Source organism: Pseudorasbora parva, chromosome 10, assembly GCF_024679245.1.
Source record: "Pseudorasbora parva isolate DD20220531a chromosome 10, ASM2467924v1, whole genome shotgun sequence".
NCBI lineage: Eukaryota > Metazoa > Chordata > Actinopteri > Cypriniformes > Gobionidae > Pseudorasbora > Pseudorasbora parva.
The window spans coordinates 47539749-47565620 of NC_090181.1; the positions used below are offsets into that span (position 1 = coordinate 47539749).

The 25872-nt window shown below is 41.9% G+C and overlaps 1 protein-coding gene across 4 annotated transcripts in view; it reads left to right on the top strand.

The window, feature by feature from the left end:
• Window positions 1-25872, top strand: part of meis2a (Meis homeobox 2a) — a 107882-nt gene that overhangs the window by 33560 nt on the left and 48450 nt on the right. For 3 of the 4 annotated variants that reach the window (XM_067456284.1, XM_067456287.1, XM_067456285.1), the window contains exon 8: window positions 5967-6112. In XM_067456284.1, the coding sequence (XP_067312385.1) occupies window positions 5967-6112 (146 nt within the window). The remainder of the gene's footprint in view (window positions 1-5966; window positions 6113-25872) is intronic. The other variant, XM_067456286.1, reaches the window with a different exon arrangement.

Here is a 25872-nt window from a genome sequence, read left to right on the forward strand (position 1 = left end):
CGTGTGGTCGGTTTGTTCATATTTTCCCCCGTGATGCCTCTTGATCCATGTTTATCACCCATTTTAATTGTCTGAGCTCAGGATTTGGAGATTCTGAAATCTCTGTGTGTGTGTGTGAGCCTGTTTATGCGGTTTATGAGGACACAAATTTGTATAACTACATGGGTATTACACTGGTATTACACTATAAATGTGGTTTATGAGGACATATCAAATGTCCTCATAATTCAAATGGCCTTAAAAACATACTAAATGATGTTTCTTTGAGAAAGTAAAAATGCAGAATGTTTCCTGTGATGGGTAGGTTTAGGGGCAGTGTGTGTGTGTGTGTGTGTGTGTGTGTGTGTGTGTGTGTGTGTGTGTGTGTGTGTGTGTGTGTGTGTGTGTGTGTGTGTGTGTGTGTGTGTGTGTGTGTGTGTGTGTGTGTGTGTGTGTGTGTGTGTTTGTAGGTTATTCAGCGCTATGAACAGCGCTTGAGTGTGATGTGTGTTTTTGCGTAGTGCAGGGTTCGAAGACATTACATTATCTGATGCATATTATTAAATATACAGATTTGACTAGTATCAGTGTAATTATAGCTAACACGAACAAAAATGCAAAATCTCTTTACCTGAAATAAATAAATGTTAACTGACTAACTAAAACTGTAGTAAAAACTATACAGACATTAAAAAAAAAACAGAATTCAATAAAATTCAAAATATTATCAAAAACGATATTGTGTCTCAGTGATACTAAAATAACACTAGTATGGCTAAATCGGTTACAGTGTGTTTAATATTCATATAAATGCAGAGATGGTTAGTTTCGCCTCTAAAGTTTCCAGAGGCGGACAGTATTGAAGTATTTCTAAGTTTAGCAAGTTTATGCACTTTTTCGGTGTTCTTCTTTAGAAAACTTTTACTTCACAATTTTCCAAAACATAATATTGTACTTTTTTCTGCAATACATTTTACATTGAATATCATTTAATACTTAATTACATTAAAATATCCAGTACTTTATACTTTTCTTAGTAAAAGTTATTCAACTTGAGTAAGTTTTACATGTGAACGAAGTACTGCGTTTAATGTAATAAAGTATTAAAGGTAAGAAGAAAACAACTTTTATGTATGAAATGTAGTGCAGTAAAAAGTATGGCATTATATATAATGCTTCAGATTGTAGTGAAGTAAAAGTTTTCCAAAGAAAAACACAGATAAAGTATTCCTAAACATGTACTTGAGTAGAAAGTAAAAACACTCCACTGCCGTCCGCTTCTAAATGTGCTCCTAAATGTTTCAACTTACCAGCACAGGTCGACCTTGGGGAAAAAAGTGAGTGTCGAGCCCTGTCGTGGTCGGCTAGTCTCAAACGTTTGTGAAAATGTGTCATTAGCAGAAGTAAACACTGACCTACTGCGCACGTTTCTGGAGGAGACGAGTGAAAACGAGTAGCCGGATGGACTCGCTGTCCTGACCCCTGTGTTTGGGGCTGAGTGCGGCGGTCTGGACCAATGATCTCTGTGAGGAACTGTCCCGTCTCCATAATTACAGTCTTTAAGTGTGGCCTCGGTCGGCCATCTTCATGCCCCATTAGCCTGAAACTAATGTCCGAGCCAAACAAACCTGTGTCTGCGCCTGTCCTCAACACAAAGGCGACTTGATTTGGCTTCTCGTTCCCGTCGTGATTACACACGTTATATAATCACACACCTTCTTATCGTCTGACTACTTCTGAACTCTACACAGCATCTGCTTTAATGTCTGCTTTAGTGTTTATACATCACTTTAAGTTTAATCATTCATTGATGTATGGTTTGTCAGGGCTATATTTGACCCGAGGAATCTGAGTGAGCAACAAAAAAAATCGAAATATTGAGAAAATCTCCTTTAAAGTAAGCCCTGAGCAATGCATATCACTACACTGTAAAAAAAAGTTAGTTTTAGTTGGTTTAACTTAAAAAGTAAGTAAAATGGTTAACTTCAAATTTTGAGTTTATTGAAATTAAAATTTTGAGTTGATACAATGAAGGAAATTTGTTTAATAAATAGAAACTCAAAATATTATTGTATCTGAACCACATATAAAATGTGATAAATCATGAAAATAGCACAATTTGGCTGCGTCATCACCAATAAAACACACAATTATCCACACTGTAAAAAAATTATGTTCAATAAGTTATGACAACATATGTTTTTACATTGTTTTAACTCATCAAAATAAGTTAAGAAATGTTTAACTTGTTTTTATTAGTTTTACACAATGTAACTCATTTTTTAAAGTCAGTTTAACCTAATTTAAGTTGAAATAACTTAAACATCCAAGTCGACTGCAAAAGTTCAAAATTTGCCTTTTTTTACAGTGAAATATGCTTACAAAATTTTTAAATAATATTTTAATGGGAAAGGTTTTCGAATCTCAAAAAAACCTCAAAATTTTAGTTTCAATGAACTCTAAAGTATTTTTTTACAGTGTACTAATAATACATTTCTGATATATTAATGGTAGGAAATGATCTTAGTATCCTAATGATTTTTGGCATGAAAGAAAAATGTGTAGTTTGGACTCGTACAGTGTATTGTTGGCTGGCGAGGAGCTCCAGAGTCACATAGGACGGCATGCAAACGTCCACTTTACAAAAAGGATTCCTTAAACAGAAAACAATCAATGTGTGCCTCAACGATAGTCACCTCACAGGATGTGCGAAATCAAGGATCAAAGTTGATCCATGATTCGTATGGGCAGTTTGACCCCGGATTCCCAGATTAATCGCAATGTTTAAACATCATAGAGGGAAAGTCAGGCATCAAGCTCAAGGGGACTCGAGTCGTGTGTACACGCGTTTTCACTTCATTTCATTTTGAGCATAAACGAACACATGCGCGCAAAATAAAGTCGAAATGCCCGTCTCGGCGAGTATCCTCGTAAACACAGTCGGTGAAGAATGGAAACGGATGCGTGTCAATATATCGGATCTGTGCATTCGTCTTAAAGGGACAGCCACCGAATAAACCCGCAGCGGATCAAACCACAAAAGAGAAAGAGAAACTTCTGAGGCTTTATCAAAGATAAAATGTATATCGCTTCAGCATTGATATCGCCAATGTGTGCCACCGCGATAGTCGCATCACTGGACGTGCGATATCAAGACTATAGGGATCGTAGCATGTGATTCGCTGATTAACTGCAAAGTTTGTCCATCAAAGAGGGAAAGTTGATCATTTGCATGTGTGGTTATCCTCGTAAACACAGTCGGTTATGTGTTGTGAACAACTGAGAAAGCAAACGGATGTGTGTCAATATATCGGATCCGTGCATTCGTCTTAAAGGGACGGCAGCCTAATAAACCCGCAGCGGATCAAACCACAAAAGAGAAAGGGAAAATGACTTCTGTTGCTTTATCAAAGATAAAATGTATTAATTATATTAGTTAGACTTCATTTATACAGAGAATACTCTTAGCTTACATTTGATTATTCAATTTCTGCACCTGAATACTGTTAGGTTTACCTGTAAAACAAAAGCACTGCTCATCTTTCTTCAATTATTTTCTATGCAGATTCCTCCTCATTGAAAAACTGTATATCATTCCCTCAACCCTCTCAGAAAGAAAGAGTGCTGTCACTGGGCCGGTTCTCTAAGGTACACAAGTGAAAAGGTACATCTGTGTACCTTACTCACCCCTAAATGGTACATATCAGCACTTTAAGAGTGTGTATTAGTATCTTTTCGGTTTTGTACCTTAGGGAACGCCCCAGTGACAGCACTGTACCTCTTTTTCTGACAGTGAATAAACACTTTATCAGAAAAATCCTCATTAAATCTTATGAACCAGGTCAGAAAAAACGAAATATCGCATTGTAAGTTTTTTTCCCCTAATGCACATAGTGGACATGTTTGAGCCAGAAAGAGGCAGAGTGAGAGAGAGAGAGAGAGAGAGAGAGAGAGAGAGAGAGAGAGAGAGAGAGAGAGAGAGAGAGAGAGAGAGAGAGAGAGAGAGAGAGAGAGAGAGCGAGAGAGAGAGAGAGAGAGAGAGAGAGAGAGAGAGAGAGAGAGAGAGAGAGAGAGAGAGAGAGATGTTTTTCCCTCTCCAAGGGTACAGCTTTTCCAACAGTGCCTGGGGCGAGACTGCAGCACCTCGTCTCCCGGAGGCCTTTGGGCGTCTCCTAATAGCCCCCCCTCCTCATCTGCCCTCCTCATCTGCCCCCGTCTCAGAGGTGCATGATGGGATACGTCCCCTTCCCCCTCTCCTCTCCTCCTCGTGTCGTCCTCATGTTTTCACATCCGCACAGGTTCAAATGGCAGAGTTGCCAGGGAACAGTCAGAGGCCATTAGCGTTTGGGACGGTTCGCCCCGAGGCGCTGTAGCCTAACCAGAGCGCCCGCGCGGGGCCATGTAGATTAGCAGCCTCACGTGTAATGAGCAAGTTTGCCCTTTCTTTTTCTTTTCTTTTCCTCTCTCTGTGTCTGTCTCTGTTTCACTGCACTAATCCTGTCGCATCATTTTTTTGATTATTTCCACTCCTTTGACTTACTGTCATGTGTGTGTGTGTGTGTGCGTGTGAGCATATTTTCACTTGCGATAGAGTAATCATTTTTAGCAGATTTGAGGTCTAGATTATTGGTATCAGCTAAAGACAGAAGCCCCTCTCAGAGGATCAAGTAAATGTTGTGTAAAATGAGTCAAGCACGTTTGTGTACATTTCATTCTCTGTCATTAAATTGCATTGCGGACGGACTCTGATCTAGATCTGTTGAAAACACACTGATCTCCAGACGTGTAATTTGTGCACATATAGATTCGGTTATCAGCGAGTGTGTGTGTGTGTGTGTGTGTGTGCCCTTGTTTATATTTCATTGTGGGGACCAAATGTCCCCATAAGGATAGTAAAATCTGAGATCACCAGCCAGCGGTCCCCACTTTTCAAAAGGCTTATAAATCAGACAGAACGAGTTTTTATGAGAAAGTAAAAATGCAGAATGTTTCCTGTGATGGGTAGGTTTAGGGGCAGTGTGTGTGTGTGTGTGTGTGTGTGTGTGTGTGTGTGTGTGTGTGTGTGTGTGTGTGTGTGTGTGTGTGTGTGTGTGTGTGTGTGTGTGTGTGTGTGTGTGTGTGTGTGTGTGTGTGTGTGTTGTGTGTGTGTGTGTGTGTGTGTGTGTGTGTCTGGTTTCACCTCGAGCAGTCATGGGCCGTAGGGTAATGAAGCGAGGACTCGTCTGTAAATACACACAGGTCACTCCAGCATTAGGCTATCGTGTTGCAGTGAAAATGGAAACGTCAATAAAATTAATCTGGCCACCTTTTGACCTGGACTGCTCACTGTGGTCCACTCATAACACACCACAACAAGACAAGTTTACGCTCACAAACACACACTGTCATTAAAGCGAATGAATAAACTCGGCTCGTTGTTCTCAAGTCTACACCCGTGAGCTTTCACATCGAAAACAATAGATGAAAAACAGAAAGGGCAAGGCTTTCAACTGTCCTTGTATTTTGCATTTCATTACGCCACCCATCGGATCTGTTCTCTTTCCTCCTTTTTAAAGTGATTAGCTGAAATATTAATGCGTGATTATTGCCTATATAGGTGCGTGTGATTGATGTCTCCCCAAAAACAGAGCGACGTGCAAGTGTAAATTTGTAGAAGATCGCGGCGTAGTGCAGGAGTTTTTCAGATACATAATTTAGATGCCCTGAAGGAAGGCTTTCAAGGCATTTTCGCCCAAGGCCAAGAAAAAATAACTGACTTTTTAAAGTAAATCATTTTTGCTAATGCACAATTAATGCCAGAGGAGAAAGAAAGTAAGTCTGGGAAGTAGGTTATGAAGAGACCTGAGCTGCCCTCACACACGGACACCAGCTCGGGATATGCAGATGAGGCGCGGGAAGGGGAATGTGCACGTGTGTTTATCGCGTTTTTATCGTTATGTTATATTCTTTATGTAAGATTGTGTCTAAAAAGCTCTGCTTTCGTCTAGGAGATGGTTTAGACAACAGTGTGGCCTCACCCGGCACGGGCGACGACGACGATCCAGACAAGGACAAAAAGCGACAGAAAAAACGAGGCATCTTCCCTAAAGTCGCCACCAACATCATGCGGGCATGGCTCTTCCAGCATCTCACAGTAAGTCTCCGTCTCTACATGAGCTCTTTCTGTATCTGTGCTTGGGAAAACAGTGTTGAGAATAGCATCTCAGAATAGCGTCGAGAATAGTTTCGTGTCGGTCTCGCTCCTCCTCTTCTGGGTCATGAACGGCGGATCTCCGTCATATTCTCACGCATGTGTCGAGTTCACGGTAATAACTTGGTGGATAAAGTCGGTATTTTGATTTTTGTGCGCATAATAACTATTCTCGTCTCATTGTAAAATGGTTGTCCAGCCGCTGTAGTGAGATGGGCTGTGTGTCGATGTGTTTAGGGCCTTTATGGGTCTTGTGAGTGGGAATGGACTGAATGCCAATGGAGGCCTATCTGAAGCCTTTCTCAGCTTTACACTAAAATATCTTCATTTGTGTTCTGAAGATGAGCGAAGGTCTGATGGGTGTCCAACCACATGAGGGAGAGTAATTCATGAAATCATTTTCATTTTTGGGTGAACTAACCCTTTAATTAAAAATCCTACAAACCAGAATCAATGTCAATCAGTTAGATCCGGATGCTTGTCTGTGTTGTGTTTCTCAGAGACGCTCAACGGTTGATCCTGATTGGGCTCCATTTGGAGCGGTTTTCCTTTGAAGAGCAGAAATAGACAGTGAGTGCGTGTACATGCACGTTCTTAAGCCGGTTATGCCTAATAAGCCGACAGTGATCATGGTCATGTAAACGCGGTAACCCGTTTCTTTTACCGGAGTAAGGTCATAAACGGTGTAAGCATAAACCTGTCGGAACCATTCGTTTTTGCCTCTTACCCTGATTTTGCGCGGCATGTAAACGCATTAACCTGCTTTCTGTCGGCTTATTGAAGTCGGATGTGTGATCGGTGACGAACACGCAAACTTAGAGCAGATTTAAACGCATCCAGCGAGAGTTTTGCATGAAATAAGGACATATATCACAAACACAGACTCCTTTAAGACCCAGAGCATTGTAAAGATGTGTTCTCATCTCAGTCAGCAGAAGTAGAAGAGGTTCAGTCTAAACGCTGCATCATGAGGGATAATATGAGCCGTAAATCTCCCGCTGACACGCTTTATTAACATCACAACTGACGGAACATTTGGGATACTCCGAGTCAGATACGGACATTATTATTTCTGACGTCACTACAAGGAAATAACCGGTTTATTAATAAAGTCATGTAAGCGCGGTTTACCTGCGTTATCGGCTTACTGGTGTGCATGTAAACAGGCTCAGCATTTAGCCCTTTTGTGTTTGTTTAATGGCATTTGATATTAAAGGTGTCATGAACTGGCTTTTATACTGTTGTCTGAGGTCAACTAATGACGTTCGTGTGGTTTTTACATTCAGAAACATCATAACTAATCAGTAATAGGCTGTTTTCTGCACTGGTTTTGAGGCTCTCTCCTGAACTGGGTTCTGATGGGCGTGTCACTGGACACTTGGAAGTAAACGCCCACGGCTAGGATTGGATAAGATTTGCATATTTAATGAGCTTCTGCTCCGCTGTCAGTTCAGGTCACATGAGGGATTGTATTGAAAGCGGCACTGGAATGATTCTCTCACATTTAAACGTCTTTATCAAACAAACACAATGATTTATCTCTCATCCACCCATGATTGATTGGAATATTATTTTTGTATTACATGGCCCGCACGATCATTCGATATAAGCGGGAACCACGCGCACACACACACACACACACACACACACACACACACACACACACACACACACACACACACACACACACACACACACACACACACACACACACACACATACATACAAGCCCTTCAAATGTCAAGTCAAGAGAGTGAGCAGGGGAGATCAACAAAGGAATATTACTTCACTATTTGAGATTCACCGGCCTGCTGACTGGCTTACGTTTTGGTAGTCCGTCTGGAAAACACACACATAGCAGCGGGACGTTAGGCTTTGCGAGTCCTGGCCCATATGAGTCCAGCGTGCTAAAGGTATGTTCTGTTGGGCATGTACACATAAGCAAAACAATCTATAACAATGCAATACTATCGCATATAAAAACATGTTTTACTCACATAAGTGTGCTGCACCATTCCTGTCGGATCCACTATAGAAGCACAGCGTTGTGTTTTAATCTCAAATGTCTGCAAATCCAGCACCTGAGACTTGTTTACCAATGATCCCGCAGTGAAATGAAGCAAACATGCGTACATGTCTTCCCCACGTGAGCTGGAACTTCATTAAAAATAAATGAAGTATCACACATTTCCAATATTAGGATCCGTAGGAAGCTTATGCAGCGACTGTGTTCTTCCACAACCATGAATAGTGCAATATCTTGTATGATGAAAGTATGATGAAAAATGTTCGTTGATGACCCTTTTTTTCCATGACTAAGACGAGATGACACAAACGTCCTTAAACGATAATTGTGCAACAACGTTGAGGAAATAAGACTAAAATCAAGCTTAGCATCAGGTCACGTTAGTCAAACTGAATCAGATCTACCTATCCGGTTTCTCCAGAGCTCATTTACCCTTCTCCATCCCCAGCTCCTTCTCTCATCCAGTCAGATTTGGCGTTCTGATTCCCTCTGATTGGATCAGACTAAATTCCCAAATTATTTTGTGCATTAATGATATCTGCAATACATTATGTTGGTTCTGTTCTGTTTATCCTAAAGGTGATCGCTGCTCTCCCTGCTCTTATCTATGCTAGGCTGCCCAGAACAGAACAGAACCACACCGCCAATACAAACTATATGCAGTAAAAAAAAATAAAAACTCGACCAAAATTACTCTTTGTTTTTGCTGGCGGGAAAACGACGAGCATTCGAGCGTTCATGTTTAGATGTTGTAGTGTAACGATCTATAGCATGTTGCAGTGTAAATGTGGCCTTACACAACCTCTGTTTGACAATATGAAGCCTAGGGCTGTAACGATACACCAAACCCACGATTCGGTTCGTATCACGATTTTTGACCCACGGTACGATACAAACCTCGATATGGGGGGCACAAAACAGTTTTATTCTGTACAGTATTCTGTAGCCTATTTTGCCGTCAATACCATATATCTGTATGGTCAATAGGCTACTGCCGACGTTTTCTTTGCGGTACCAATAGGCAATATATATTTAACATGAAGTATAGGGCCTCCTGTACATCAATACCAACAGAAACGCCGCGTCAGACATGCTTCTGGTGTGCAAAGAAAGAGAAAACGCCACGCGGCCGCCCCGCGGATGACACGCAACAGAAACGCCACGCTCACACCACGTTGCCAGCCGGTTGGGGAAGCTTCTTGAAACACTTACGGCAAATTGTGTGGGTCTTGTCAACTACACGATTGCCATCCTTGTTCTCCACCGGGTAGCTGAAATGTTGCCATACTGCCGACTTAAAAGTTGGACCTGGACAGGAAGGATAATTCTGGCAGTTGGAAGGGGTGTGTCGCGATTCTGCCTCCTCACATCGCGATACAGGTTCGTGGACCTGCGTATTGCGATTTTGATTTCATATCGCATATCGTTACAGCCCTAATGAAGCCTTTTACTGATGTTTTAATAGAAAAACATTAAAGAAATGTGGAATTTCACTTTTTCATTTTTTCGAGAAGTGTCTTATATTTCCATTAGGCCGATATGATAAATAGCCAATAATAAATGATTAAATTAGATGAGGTAAAATAAACCATGCGTGCGAATCGACACACTCATCATTTGTGCTTATCGGAGAAAGTGCAACAATAAATGCATTTTGCAAATGACAACATGTCGTTGTGATTTATAATTTGGAGCAAAATAATGGGGATTATCAATGCAGCACGAAAACTAGACAAAATTTAGTCGACTAAAACATGACTTAACAGGACCAGGTTGGCTAAATACGATAAAAACTAAAAAAGCACATTTGACACAGGACTGAGAGTAAATGTAAAAATAGCTGATGAAATGAACACGAGTTTAGTGTAAGTCTCTCTAGTTGTTGTGTTGTGGAGCGAGCGGTGTGTGTGTGTGTGTGTGTGTGTGTCGGTTTAGAGAGGTGGCATGCGGGTCGTGTTGCATCGGCCTCTCTGATGTCAAGACATCATCCGCGGCTCAGGATATATCGATCAGGACAGGAAGGTTTGGGTTTCTGAGGGAGGAGCTGCGCCCCTGAGCACGTGCTCCGCAGGAAACTGAGAACGGACGCTGCGTTTGTAGGACTGGTGAGCTAACTCAGGGCTAAATAATGACGGCTAATTAACTATTTCCAGCATTTAAAAAAAAAAAAAAGATGCCAGCCACTGCCAGGGTTTTTGACCATTTTCACCAAAAATTGAATAGCCCATAGAATATTTTGTTTTATGAATATCTGAGCATGCAATATATCAAAAAAAAGAGCTGACCTTGTTTTTTTAAACAAACTAAAAGAAAACAACACACTTGAATATGGGTAAGTTTAATAAAAAAGCAACATTTTGAACAAAAAGCTGAGAAAATCACGTGTTTGTGAAAGGCTGATTCCAGATCAGATTCAGAGATGATCAAGCACAGATGAGGAGATCGAGTTCATCAACACCTGTAATGCTTCAGTCCTGCTCCTCATCTCATTCACTAACATTAGAGGGATTAGATTTATATGATGATTAATGATCATGATCACGTTATTTTACATATGCATATGATAACATCCGATCACTTGTTTCTGCGTCTTTTTCGTCTGTGTTTTGATCAGGAGATTCAGTACTCATTCAGAAGATGTGTAATAGCGCCCCCTAGCTAAATCAGCAAAAACGTGGAAACCTGGAAAATTCCGTGTTTGGCCTGGAAGTGTTTTCTCACAAATAATGGAAAATTCATTAGAAACTGCGGAGGCTCTGAACTCTGCCATGCACTTATAACTCTCATCATCATCAGAACAAGTTCAACGCGGCCCGATTTGATGGACAAAGACGCTTCTCTGCTTTATTCTTGCGCTCTTTTCATTTGTCGTTCCCCTCAGAAACGCTTGTGTGTAAAGCATCAGCCCACCACCTACCTCGCCGCTTTTACCCACAGACGCCTCTCGCTTCATTCACTCGGCTCCATATCACGCAGGAATTTCACACTTTTCTCAAAGATCATTAGGCGTCTTTACTGGCAGCTCAGGAGATCCCCATTCACCACATTCACAAGAGACGCACTCCTGCTTCCTTTAGAGCGGTTCTAAAATGGCCAAGACGTTTTCCTTAATGGAAATACTGAAGTTTCCATCGTCCGAGTCTTTTATGTGTGCGAATAATAATTCACCTTTCTGTTTTTTTTTCCATCCTCGCGACAAAAGAGACTTAATTGAATTATCCCAGAGTACCAACCGCTGCCCAATCCTTTACACCGCACAGCCGTGCCACACACTAACACATCAGGCCTTTTATTTTAATTTGTTAAGCAAATGTATTTTCCAGTTCAGGATGCATTTGTGTGCGGGTGAATTCATGGGGACTTTGGCCCTGAATGGCCCGTAGCGGCAGCTCTCCATTCAGCCATTCATTGGAGGGGCAAAAGAAAAGCAGCAAGGTTGTATTTTCTCAACCGCGGGGCCAAAGCGGAGCTGCTCTTCCATGAGCGGCGGGGGTCCCTTTACATATGTTCTCAACATTGGGCCATTGTCACCTATTCTGAGGGGCTCAAAAGGACGTAACCCCTTCCCTTCCCCCATTTCCAACCCCCGCGCCCCAAAACAAGGCGCCAGAGAACAGTTACAATCCATGGCCTCCTCTCCCAACCAGAGGACTCTCTTAAAAATAAAGCTTCTCGAATGGTTCTTTGGCAGGGTGTATGGTTCTAGGAAGAACTTTTAATATCCAAAGAAACTTTCCATTGCACAAAAAGGTTCTTTAGACTATAAAATGGTTAGAAAAAATGGGGTAAGACTTGATTTTAAGGTTCAGTTATTAACTATTAACTAGTTGCTTATGATCATGCATATTCCTATGATATTGTCTGTTTATGAGCACTTATAAAGCTCATATTAATGCCTTATTCTGCATGAGCTTATTCTACATCCCTTAATCCGACCCAATACCTAAACTTAAACGCTGCAAAAACTACCTTACTAACTATTAATAAGCAGTAAATTAGGAGTTTATTGAGGCAGAAGGCGGAGTTAATAGTGAATATGTGTTCCCCATACTGAAGTGCTACCCAAAAATGGTTCTTTAAAGAAACTTTCACAAAACGGTTCTTTTGGTAACCAAAAATGGTTCTTCTTTGGCATGAGTGTGAAAACCTGTTTTTTCAATGGAAAAAATGCTTTTCTTACTTGTTTCTAAACTTGCTTTTCTTTTGTCTTGTTTCTAGTAAAACTTTCTTACAGTAAAAAAAAACATTTACTAGAAAAGATCAAATGATTGTCTTGGTTTGGGGAAAAAAATGACTGCCAGTGGAGTAAGTAAAATAATCTTGTTTTCTGTTTGAATTAAGATTATTTTTCTCACCCCATTGGCAGATTATTTATCTTATTTTAATCAAAAACTCTCTTCATTTTGAGTTATTTTCCCCAAAACAAGACAATAACTTTTGCTTGTCTAGTAAATACTTCTCGTTTTAAGAATTTTTAGATGTTTTGGACTAGAAACAAGACAAACATACTGAGTAAGAAGAGCATTTTTTTGCAGTGTGGTTCTTCCTGGCACTTTTGTTTTTAAGGATATGTCTGAGCAAAGCGGGGAGATTTTGAATGAAGTGGATTTTTTTAAAGTCGGAGCGTTGTGGTTTTCACTCGCTCCACTATCGCTCCAACACGAGTACAATTCGTGCCCTCAGCCCATAATATAACTCCACTTTTGGCCAGAACTCGCTCTCTCTAATGCTTTCAAACACATCTTGTAGTGCTTACACGGTTATCTTGATCTGATTTTGAATGAGGAGAAATCTGTAATATGGCCCGTAGATAAAATAACTGATGAAAACGTACTATTGTCATCTTTCTAAATAAAATTTGCACTGCAAACATCAGCAATGAGTTAAACTTTTAATGCTGATAAAGCCCAATAAGCTTGGCATATAGTGGGGGGGGGGGAATTGCACACTAATGTTCCAATAAACCACGTTGAAACTATCGTTTATTTATTTTTTCATTTAATCTAAGTTATTAAACTTTATAGTGAAATTTCAAAGCTTACTTAAGTACTTTAGCGTTAAGCTGCAAATTTCCTGAAAAAAGTGTTCCTGATATCAGTGAGCGGGTAGATTCACTGCAAAAAAAGCTCTTCTTACTTAGTATTTGTGTCGTGTTTCCATGGGGTGAGAAAAATAATCTTAATTCTGTTTGTGGAAAAAGAAACAAGATTATTTTTCTCACCCCATTGGCAGATCATTTTGCCTGTTTTAAGCAAAAACTCTCTTCATTTTGATATTATTTTCAACAAAACAAGAAAAAAAATATCATATGTCATTTTACTGATCTAGTAAATGCATCTTGATTTAAGAATATTTAGATATTTAGAAACAAGACAAAAATCAGGTCTCCAAATGAAAATCAAATTTTTTTCAATTGGCCGAATAATTATAATTCCGTGAATTAATGTGATTTAATTCACAGATATTCAACTGAAAAATTTAGATGTGATCAGTCAGTAGAAAAGTGACTTTTTTGTAATACAGTGTAGAAACCAGACAAAATAACTAAGTAAGAAAAGCATTTTTGCACAATCAAAAAAATGCTTCAGGCCCTTCATAGATAAGACACATTTACATTAAGTTTACGTTACCTAATTAAATTAAGTTGTGTTGAATTGTGTTCAATCAGCCTAATATATTTAAAACTGAAGTTTACTTTAGGCCTATTAATTTGCGTCAAAACTACATGAAATATTTGTGCTGCCATAACTAACGGCAGTGGATTTGTAGTTCCCAGCATGCTTTGCAAGAGATGGCGCTAGGAGAGAAAATGCACGAATTAAAGTGATATTTTCTGTGTTTTTCAGTAAAGGGAAAGATGTCATTAGTTTATGTTCGTGTTTAATGTTCAGTTATGATGGACATTTAGAGGAGTTTCTGTCATTTTTAGCACTATAGAGTGTGTGTGTGTGTGTGTGTGTGTGTGTGTGTGTGTGTGCGTGCGTGCGTGCGTGCGTGCGTGCGTGCGTGCGTGCGTGCGTGCGTGCGTGCGTGCGTGCGTGTGTGTGTGCAGAGAAACTCTCCCGAGGAACCCTTTCCCTCTGACGCTCCTTATATTGGTGGAGCGTCTCTGAGCCACACGGGGCATTGGTGGCCAAATCCCACAGGGGTGTAAAGGACGAATCCTGGAGACTTTGGGTCAGAGATGAGCTCTTCCTCCTGGATCTCTGGAGCTCTTCCAGTGCCATTAGCAGGAGGAAATCCCAGCTGGCTGCTGTAAGCTTTCCCATACGGCATGTTATCGGAAAGATAAGCATAAAATTGCTCTATTAGACTTCATATTTAATAAGGAGGAGAGAGGAGAGCATTCCACCAGGCTCACGGATGGCAGTGAAGTCGCTGGAGGGTCACACGGCGGTTTAATGGAGACAAACTTTCAATCCTCTCAATTAGCCAGTCTGTGCACTCAGTGTGTCTCCCGCTAAGAAGAGGGTCAGCCCGCAATGAAAACAGGAAGCTCTCCGATACAAAGATATCACTCCAGGCCTTTCACGTCGGTGAGCCTTCAAAAGGCAGAGGACGCTCGTGCAGGACGGCCTGACATGAGACCCCACCACGGGCTGGACGATGGGGATAAACTGGATATTTATGCGAAAATAATGTGACTAGGGTTGCAAAGAGACGGGACATTTCCACGGAAACCTAACCTGGTGAATTTTGGAAATATTCCAATTATGGAAACTTAACAGGAATTTTGATTGGAAGTTTATTTTAACTTTATCACACTGCAAAAAAATGCTCTTCTTACTTTGTCTTGTTTCTAGTGTAAATATATAAAAAGTCTTACATTAAGAAACATTAAGAAAGTACAAATTATTGTCTTGTTTTGGGGAAAATAACTCAAAATGAAGAGAGTTTTTGCTTAAAATAAGATAAATAATCTGCCAATGGGGTGAGAAAAATAATCTTGTTTTCTGTTTGAATTAAGATTATTTTTCTCACCCCATTGGCAGATTATTTATCTTATTTTAAGCAAAAACTCTCTTCATTTTGAGTTATTTTCCCCAAAAGAAGACAATAATTTGTACTTGTCTAGTAAATACTTCTTGTTTTAAGAATTTTTAGATTTTTGGACTAGAAACAAGACACAAATACTGAGTAAGAAAAGCATTTTTTGCAGTGTATGAAAATAAATATAAACATTTTATTTGGTCCTAAGCAGACTTTTTTTGTTGTTGCATTTTTGTATATTTTCCAGTTAATTACTTGTAATTTAGTAAATATGATTGTGTAAAGAAACGCATAGGATCAGGGCATGGAGTCTCACAGAGTAAACTCTCTCTCTCACACACACACACACACACACGCACGCACGCACGCACGCACGCACGCACGCACGCACGCACGCACGCACGCACACACACACACACACACACACACACACACACACACACACACACACACACACACACATCAGAAGTAGTGTTCCTCGCTGTTTGCTGTAATGCAGGGCATTCTTAAAGCAGCGGTTTCCTTTAAGGAGGTTGTTTAGTGACGCTCCGGGGGTTGCAGAAGGGCAACACTAATCTATCATGGGCGTGTTTGCCATCCATCACCACTGCAGCCTGTACAACAGTTCACTGTGTGTGTGTGTGCGTGTGTGTGTGCGTGTGTGTGTGCGCGTGTGTGTGTGTGTGTGTGTATGCACTCGTTTTTGTGAAATATCAGGACTCAAATGTGTCTCATGACATTTTAACCTCAAGCAAGTCACATCAGTAATAGTAGTCTATTCTCTGCTATACGCCTAGTCTCTGTGTAATAACATGTGCAGGCAGTCTTTGAGCCTCATGCTGTGTGTTGGGTAGGACTGAACGTATATGGCATGTTTTATCATTTGGCTGATGCTTTATGGAGACGAACGAGTCTCTGAAATCTTTGTCAGTTGAGCGATGACCTTGCAGACACGAGGAATGCTCCTACATACCCAGACTGAGGCGGTATTAATAAAGACAGCTCGGACAGGCTGGAACACGCTGTTCTGTGTGTGTGTGTGTGTGTGTGTGTGTGTGTGTGTGTGTGTGTGTGTGTGTGTGTGTGTGTGTGCGTGTGTGTGTGTGTGTGTGTGTGTGTGTGTGTGTGTGTGTGTGTGTGTGTGTGTGTGTGTGTGTGTGTGTGTGTGTGTGTGTGTGTGTGTGTGCGCTCTGACCTGAAGATACACTGAGGTGAACAAGAACTGTAGTTTAGTAACTCTAGCTCTCACACGTGTCTGCTCAGCCAAATCCTCCAACTTCACTTGTGTGTTGTTTTCTCCCCTCATGGACTCCAGTAAGGTCAGTTCAAGCGAAGCCTTTCCAGAAGAGTGTGAGAATTAAGGTTTGTTATCATTCAGGTAGCGGCTATAAACGTGTGGAAGTTTCACTAACATGCTTGTTTATCCTGTTGACCTCACTGTAAAACAATATTGTTGGTTTAACTTAAAAAAGTGAGTAACCTGGTTGCCTTAAAATTTTGAGTTTATTAAAATTAAAAATTTGAGTTGATACAATGAAGGAAATTTGTTTAATAAATAGAAACTCAAAATATTATTGTATCTGAACCACATAATAAATGTGATAAATCATGAAAATAGCACAATTTGGCTGCGTCATCACCAATAAAACACACAATTACCCAATATGCTGACAAAAGCTTTTAATAATATTTTAATAAAGGCTGTCGAATCTCAAATATGTTCATCGTATTAACTCACTGATCAAACACACCTGAACATGCTAATCAATGTGTGTGTGTGTGTGTGTGTGTGCGTGCGTGCATGTGTGTGTGCGTCTGTGTGTGTGTGTGTGTGTGTTTGGGGTAAAAATCAAAACCAGACTGTGCTTCTCAGTTTAGTTTGTCAGGGGACCGGCGCTCTATTTCTCCTCTGTGATCTTCCCGCCCATTCTCGGCTGCTGTTTTTTATCCCGTTCTGTTTTTCCAGCACTTTTCCTCACGAGCCTCCCTCTGAGCTCCTCCTTTTCTGCTATTTCATAACCACGGCCGAGCCCTGCGACTGCACATTATCATTTCATATCTTGAATTGTGCATCAAAGGCAACAAACAAAACGCACCAATTTGCTGCGGTTTCCGTTCAGCCTCCCGAGACGGCGGCGCAAGCTGAAGCCTCCCGTCGACTCGGTGCGAGTTTCTCACTATTCAGGCTTTTTCATGGTGACTAAAACCTGTGAGCGGTATCAAAAATAATCACAAAGAGATAAATAGATCTACTCGCGACGGATATCCTAATCAAACCGGAGCGCTTTGGCTCCAGATGTGAGTGCATGTGAATATTGATCAGATCGCAGTAGTTGTAATGTCCCCGGGGCTCAAATCTACAGCGATTTAGATAAAGAGAATTGGCAAGACACAACGGATTTCAGCAAGCATAACCTCCTCCTCCTTTCTCCTCCTCCTCCTCTCAACCAGGGAGCAGAAGAAAAGGAGGAAAAACCTGTAATTACACACACTCTTCTGAATCTCCCTTAATGTTCATTATTTAAAACCGGCGGCAATTACGAGTTCAAAGGGGCTTAGAGGGCCAGCAACCTGCATAATCGCCAGCAAATGAAGTATAGCGCTGATGGGGGGGTGAATCATACATTTCCATACAGGCACAAATCTCAGGCACCTCGGGACTATCCCTGCCTCGCAATCCTCTTAGCCACGGCTTTTTGTCTTTCCTCACCCACCAGCCCTCCCGTCTGTAAAGCATATCAAACTTTCCCCGTGCATTCACTGCTGTTTGCTCTTGTGTTGTTGGCTGCCAGGCCGCCCACCCTCTCCTCCAGATTACTCCGCTCTCGTCCTCCAGATGAAGTCAAATGCTCCTAATTCTGGTGCGTGTGCCCACAGGTGTACTTTAGGAGAACAATTTTGTCCACAGGTGGCTCTTTTTGTGCATCGTGTTTCAGAGCCGGCGCTCCAAACGGCGGCCATTGTATACGTCCTCCCCTAAACCTACACCTACACTGTCAGAAAAAGAGGTACAGTGCTGTCACTGGGGCGTTCCCTAAGGTACAAAACCAAAAAGATACTAATACACACTCTTAAAGTGCTGATATGTACCATTTAGGGGTGAGTAAGGTACACAGATTTCGTTTCACTTGTGTACCTTAGAGAACCGGCCCAGTGACAGCACTCTTTCTTTCTGAGAGGGTACTAGCCTGGATGGCAGCCGAACTTGGCATGATGGACTTGATCTGTAGAGGAGTAATTATGGCTGAACAGTAACTGACCAATGAGATCATCAGGGCGGGCTTTAGACGATGACGGACAGATGATCAACAGAAACTGACCAATGAGATCATCAGGGCGGGCTTTAGACGATGACGGACAGATGATCAACAGAAACTGACCAATGAGATCATCAGGGCGGGCTTTAGCCGATGACGGACAGATGATCAACAGAAACTGACCAACGAGATCATCAGGGCGGGCTTTAGCCGATGACGGACAGATGATCAACAGAAACTGACCAATGAGATCATCAGGGCGGGCTTTAGACGATGACGGACAGATGATCAACAGAAACTGACCAATGAGATCATCAGGGCGGGCTTTAGCCGATGACGGACAGATGATCAACAGAAACTGACCAATGAGATCATCAGGGCGGGCTTTAGCCGATGACGGACAGATGATCAACAGAAACTGACCAATGAGATCATCAGGGCGGGCTTTAGCCGATGACAGACAGATGATCAACAGAAACTGACCAATGAGATCATCAGGGCGGGCTTTAGCCGATGACGGACAGATGATCAACAGAAACTGACCAATGAGATTATCAGGGCGGGCTTTAGCAGATGACGGACAGATGATCAACAGAAACTGACCAATGAGAACATCAGGGCGGGCTTTAGCCGATGACGGACAGATGATCAACAGAAACTTACCAATGAGATTATCAGGGCGGGCTTTAGCAGATGACGGACAGATGATCAACAGAAACTGACCAATGAGATCATCAGGGCAGGCTTTAGGCGATGATGGACAGATGATCAACAGAAACTGACCAATGAGATCATCAGGGCGGGCTTTAGCCGATGACGGACAGATGATCAACAGAAACTGACCAATGAGATCATCAGGGCGGGCTTTAGCCGATGACAGACAGATGATCAACAGAAACTGACCAATGAGATCATCAGGGCGGGCTTTAGCCGATGATGGACAGATGATCAACAGAAACTGACCAATGAGATCATCAGGGCGGGCTTTAGCCGATGACGGACAGATAATCAACAGAAACTGACCAATGAGATCATCAGGGCGGGCTTTAGCCGATGATCAGCAGAAACTAACCAATGAGATCATCAGGGCGGGCTTTAGCCGATGACGGACAGATGATCAACAGAAACTGACCAATGAGATCATCAGGGCGGGCTTTAGCCGATGATGGACAGACGATCAACAGAAACTGACCAATGAGATCATCAGGGCGGGCTTTAGCCGATGATGGACAGATGATCAACAGAAACTGACCAATGAGATCATCAGGGCGGGCTTTAGCCGATGACGGACAGATAATCAACAGAAACTGACCAATGAGATCATCAGGGCGGGCTTTAGCCGATGATCAGCAGAAACTAACCAATGAGATCATCAGGGCGGGCTTTAGCCGATGACGGACAGATAATCAACAGAAACTGACCAATGAGATCATCAGGGCGGGCTTTAGCCGATGATCAGCAGAAACTAACCAATGAGATCATCAGGATGGGCTTTAGCCGATGATGGACAGACGATCAACAGAAACTGACCAATGAGATCATCAGGGCGGGCTTTAGACGATGACGGACAGATGATCAACAGAAACTGACCAATGAGATCATCAGGGCGGGCTTTAGACGATGACGGACAGATGATCAACAGAAACTGACCAATGAGATCATCAGGGCGGGCTTTAGCCGATGACGGACAGACGATCAACAGAAACTGACCAATGAGATCATCAGGGCGGGCTTTAGCCGATGATGGACAGATGATCAACAGAAACTGACCAATGAGATCATCAGGGCGGGCTTTAGCCGATGACAGACAGATGATCAACAGAAACTGACCAATGAGATCATCAGGGCGGGCTTTAGCCGATGACGGACAGATGATCAACAGAAACTGACCAATGAGATTATCAGGGCGGGCTTTAGCAGATGACGGACAGATGATCAACAGAAACTGACCAATGAGAACATCAGGGCGGGCTTTAGCCGATGACGGACAGATGATCAACAGAAACTTACCAATGAGATTATCAGGGCGGGCTTTAGCAGATGACGGACAGATGATCAACAGAAACTGACCAATGAGATCATCAGGGCAGGCTTTAGGCGATGATGGACAGATGATCAACAGAAACTGACCAATGAGATCATCAGGGCGGGCTTTAGCCGATGACGGACAGATGATCAACAGAAACTGACCAATGAGATCATCAGGGCGGGCTTTAGCCGATGACAGACAGATGATCAACAGAAACTGACCAATGAGATCATCAGGGCGGGCTTTAGCCGATGATGGACAGATGATCAACAGAAACTGACCAATGAGATCATCAGGGCGGGCTTTAGCCGATGACGGACAGATAATCAACAGAAACTGACCAATGAGATCATCAGGGCGGGCTTTAGCCGATGATCAGCAGAAACTAACCAATGAGATCATCAGGGCGGGCTTTAGCCGATGACGGACAGATGATCAACAGAAACTGACCAATGAGATCATCAGGGCGGGCTTTAGCCGATGATGGACAGATGATCAACAGAAACTGACCAATGAGATCATCAGGGCGGGCTTTAGCCGATGATGGACAGATGATCAACAGAAACTGACCAATGAGATCATCAGGGCGGGCTTTAGCCGATGACGGACAGATAATCAACAGAAACTGACCAATGAGATCATCAGGGCGGGCTTTAGCCGATGATCAGCAGAAACTAACCAATGAGATCATCAGGGCGGGCTTTAGCCGATGACGGACAGATAATCAACAGAAACTGACCAATGAGATCATCAGGGCGGGCTTTAGCCGATGATCAGCAGAAACTAACCAATGAGATCATCAGGATGGGCTTTAGCCGATGATGGACAGACGATCAACAGAAACTGACCAATGAGATCATCAGGGCGGGCTTTAGACGATGACGGACAGATGATCAACAGAAACTGACCAATGAGATCATCAGGGCGGGCTTTAGACGATGACGGACAGATGATCAACAGAAACTGACCAATGAGATCATCAGGGCGGGCTTTAGCCGATGACGGACAGACGATCAACAGAAACTGACCAATGAGATCATCAGGGCGGGCTTTAGCCGATGATGGACAGATGATCAACAGAAACTGACCAATGAGATCATCAGGGCGGGCTTTAGCCGATGACGGACAGATGATCAACAGAAACTGACCAATGAGATCATCAGGGCGGGCTTTAGCCGATGATGGACAGATGATCAACAGAAACTGACCAATGAGATCATCAGGGCGGGCTTTAGCCGATGACGGACAGATGATCAACAGTAGCGTAATCATCACGTCATCAAAGGCGCTTGGATTATATTTGTTCTAATCCTAAACGGAGAGTTTGTTCGTATCTGCATCACCTTCACTATTTCTCTCAGTAATGATGATCATGTTGGGTCAGTGCTCTGTGTATCGTTTAATTATTTTATTTTTTTGCAACACCGGCAAAGATTGTTTATTCCAGCGCGTGCAGACAGGGTTGCCAAGTTTTTCCAACAAAACCCGCCAACTACTAGCCCTAAACAAGCCCAATAGCTTCGTTTGTGGGTAAAATGTGTGTTATTTTGGCAAGGTTGCTGCTAAAATGGGCATTCCTGGGTCTATATATCACATAACTGAGGTCGCTTCAACCTGCTGACATGGAAATCAACCCGCGGGAAAACTGCAGACTTGGCAACACAGTGCAGTTGAGTTCTGTTGACATTTGACAACTGACGTTATGCGTCGCTCCGCTGCTCTGATTGGTTGTAGTTCTGACCAATCAAGGTCTTTCCTGGTTGGGTTGAAACACGCCCCATAATCACAGCCCAATGAGCATCAGACTCATATTCTGGCTGGAGTTCAGTAGCTCTTATTATTCAGTCATTTTGTCTTGTTTCTAGTCTAAATCTAACAATTCTTAACTCAAGATGCATTTACTAGATCAGTAAAATTACATAAGATGGTTTTTTCTTGTTTTGTTGAAAATAAAAATCTAAATGAAGAGGTTTTGCTTAAAACATTCAAAAATGATCTGCCAATGGGGAAAAATAATCTTGTTTGTTGCTTTCGTCTCAAAAAGGAATAAATAATTTTTCTCACCCCATTGGCAGATCATAATTTTTGAATGTTTTAAGCAAAAACTCTCTTCATTTAGATTTTTATTTTTTTTCCAGAAAACAAGCAAAAATATCCAATGTCGTTTAACTGATCTAGTGAATACTTCTTGATTTAAGAATATGTAGTTTATTTATTTGGACTGGAAACACGACACAAATACTAAGTAAGAAGAGCATTTTTTGCACACAGAGGCTCTCCTCTCTCCTCTCTCTCTCTCTCTCTCTCTCTCTCTCTCTCTCTCTCTCTCTCTCTCTCTCTCTCTCTCCCTCTCGTTCGCTCTCTCTCTCTGCTCCATGTTTATCTTCTTCCTCTGTCCTGGTTCAGTGCTGCAGGTCACCTTTCTTTCTTTCTTTCTTTCGTTCGCGTCTTCTTTCGCGTGCCTCCCCTGTTTGCATTAGGGATCTTTGATCAAATCTCCATAGGGACCTGCTCTGTAGTCCTCACCCCATTTCCTGCATGCTGCTGTCATTGTTTGTCTCGTTCGCATGGGGGAACGTACAACTCCCACCTGAATTCAATAAAACGTTGACGCTCTTTTGGCGTGGCAAACAGCAGACAGTTCATTTTTCATTCAGCAAAACCTCCTGGAAAGGAAGCGAAGGCTGGCTGTTTCATTAAGTGGCCCATCCAGGCAGACACGTGAGCCACAGAAGAGCTCATGTTTACCCAAGCAAGTGTGCATATTAGACCGGCATCCACGGAGAGATTAATGGGCTGCTGCCTCGCTACCATTGATTATCTAAACGCCATTTTTCCCTCTTCCTGCACACGTATTAAAAAGTAATGAAGCCCATGGAGGAAAGGAAGGCAAGACTTCACGCATCATTTTACATTATCTGGACTCTAACGGCGAGCGATCTCTTTAAGGCACATTTTCAGCAGAATTAAGTAAACAAATGTGGAGTGTGCTTTCGAAACAAGCTGTGGCGACGAGAAGAGTGTGCTCAGCCAAAGACGAGCCTCTGACACATGGACTCTGCAGATGTTTGCAATTTTGCAGCGTAGCTTCCCCAACCTTACGACGAGGCCGCAATTACTGCTGTGGATTTGGCAACCAACGACAGTAATGGAAATGTGGAGGAACATCAGAAGCACCCTGGATTAGAGCGATCTACACCCTTAAAAATAAAGGTGCCATGGAGAGCCAAAATTGAGTTTCACGGTGATGCCATGCCCGAAGAACCATTTTTTGGTTCCCGAAAGAACTGTTTTGTGAACGGTTCTATATAGAACCATTTTTTCTCTAACCTTTTTATAGTCTAAAGAACCTTTCTGCACTACAAACAACCTTTTGTGGAATAGAAAGGTTCTCTGGATATTAAAGGGTCTTCATGGAACCACACACACTGCAAAAAAATGCTTTTCTTACTTAGTATGTTTGTCTTGTTTCTAGTCTAAATATCTAAACATTCCTACATTAAGAAACATTTACTAGACAAGCAAAAGTAATTGTCTTGTTTTGGGGGAAAATAACTCAAAATGAAGAGAGTTTTTGCTTAAAATAAGATAAATAATCTTGTTTTCTGTTTGAATTAAGATTATTTTTCTCACCCCATTGGCAGATTATTTATCTTATTTTAAGCAAAAACTCTCTTCATTTTGAGTTATTTTTCCCCCAAAACAAGACAATTACTTTTGCTTGTCTAGTAAATACTTCTTGTTTTAAGAATTTTTAGATATTTTGATTAGAAAAAAGACAAAAATACTAAGTAAGAAAAGCATTTTTTGCAGTGTAAGAACCTTTATTTTTTAAGAGTGTATAAAGCCAGTTCAATAGTAAGCTAAACATCCCGAAACAAGTGGCTTTTGGTGATTGTGATCTCCTTTCTGTTCTCCTCTGGCTTTGCTGAAAGGGCAGGGTTGCCTTTTTTAGGGAAATAACTTCCTGAGACATTACGTGAATCGACGTAACCCAGACCTTCCCGAGAGTCTAAGCGCTGGAGTTAAAGGTGAGGAACCACATTGAAAACCTGATGGGAAACAGTTTTTCCTGCCCTGCAGAGCGTTATTTTGAATGCTCTTGGCTTCATTTGGCTTTAGTATGCGGTAATGAATCGTCCTCTACAGAGCCCAACCCTTAATGCCATAGCCACTGCAAAGAATGCTCTTCTTATTTAGTCTTGTTTCCAGTCCAATTATCTAAATATTCTTAAATTAAGATGCATTTACTACTAGATGAGTAAAGGCGGGCGTACACGGTGCGATTTTTGCTGTCGTACGAACTCGCAGACTATTTTTTTTTCTCGGGAGAAATCGCGTGGACATCGTGGATGCTCGTATGGTCGCGGCTCGCACCGTGTGAGAGGAAATACGAGACTAGCCGAGCACGTTAAGAGCACCTCCCGACCTTACGATAATTTTTAAACATGTTTAAAAAGTTCGGGGAGTCGGCCCGATTTTGACCAGCATATGGCTGTCCCCTATTGCCAAATCATGCACAAGCACGTCACATACGCTCAATCTATATGACTATTATTAGCTCAGTGGCTGCCACATACTGCGTACACACACACACACACACACTTTCTCTCTCTCACGTGCACTCTTCTCTCTCCCTCTGGTTGTTTCGGTTAAAAGGAATGGCTGTTCTCTGCTTTTCAACAAATCATTTTCACATCTTTTTTCTTTATTTTTTGTATCTAAAGCTATAGCAGCAACATTGAAAGCTCTGGTGTCTGTGTTACATGAAAACTCGTGTGATCGCGGCCGGCTCGCGGTGCAAACAGTCGTGCCGTGTACCAGCTGATTTGATGCGATGATCAAATTAAATGACTCGTAGCGTCTGCAATATCTCACGACCTTCCGAGTGTCCGAATTCGCACAGTGTACGCCCGCCTTAAAATGACATAAGATGTTTTTGCTTGTTTTCTGAAGGGAGTTTTTGCTTAAAACAGGCAAAGATGGACAAAGTACAGTAAAAGTAAAAGTACTGCCGGTCAAATATTACTCCGTCACAAGTGCAAGTTGTAAAAACTGATTTTTACTGGAGTAAAAGTACAGAAGTATTTGTTTTCAAAAGTACTTAAGTATCAAAAGTAAATTTCCTTCTTTATGTCAGTGTATTATTGTATTATAGTTGTATAAATGCACATTATGCCATCATGGTTTAAGCCAGTCAGTGACGCTCCATCTGACACACTAGCAGACGACTAACTTAAACTCATTTAAATACTTGTAGAAAAGTTACAAAGCTCTTTATAAAGCTGCTGTCACTTTAAGGCCGAATGCACGGATCCAATACACTGATACACATCTGATATTCTCACACTGTTCACCTTCACTGAAGACAGAATCAACTTTGTTTATGTGAATACTCCAC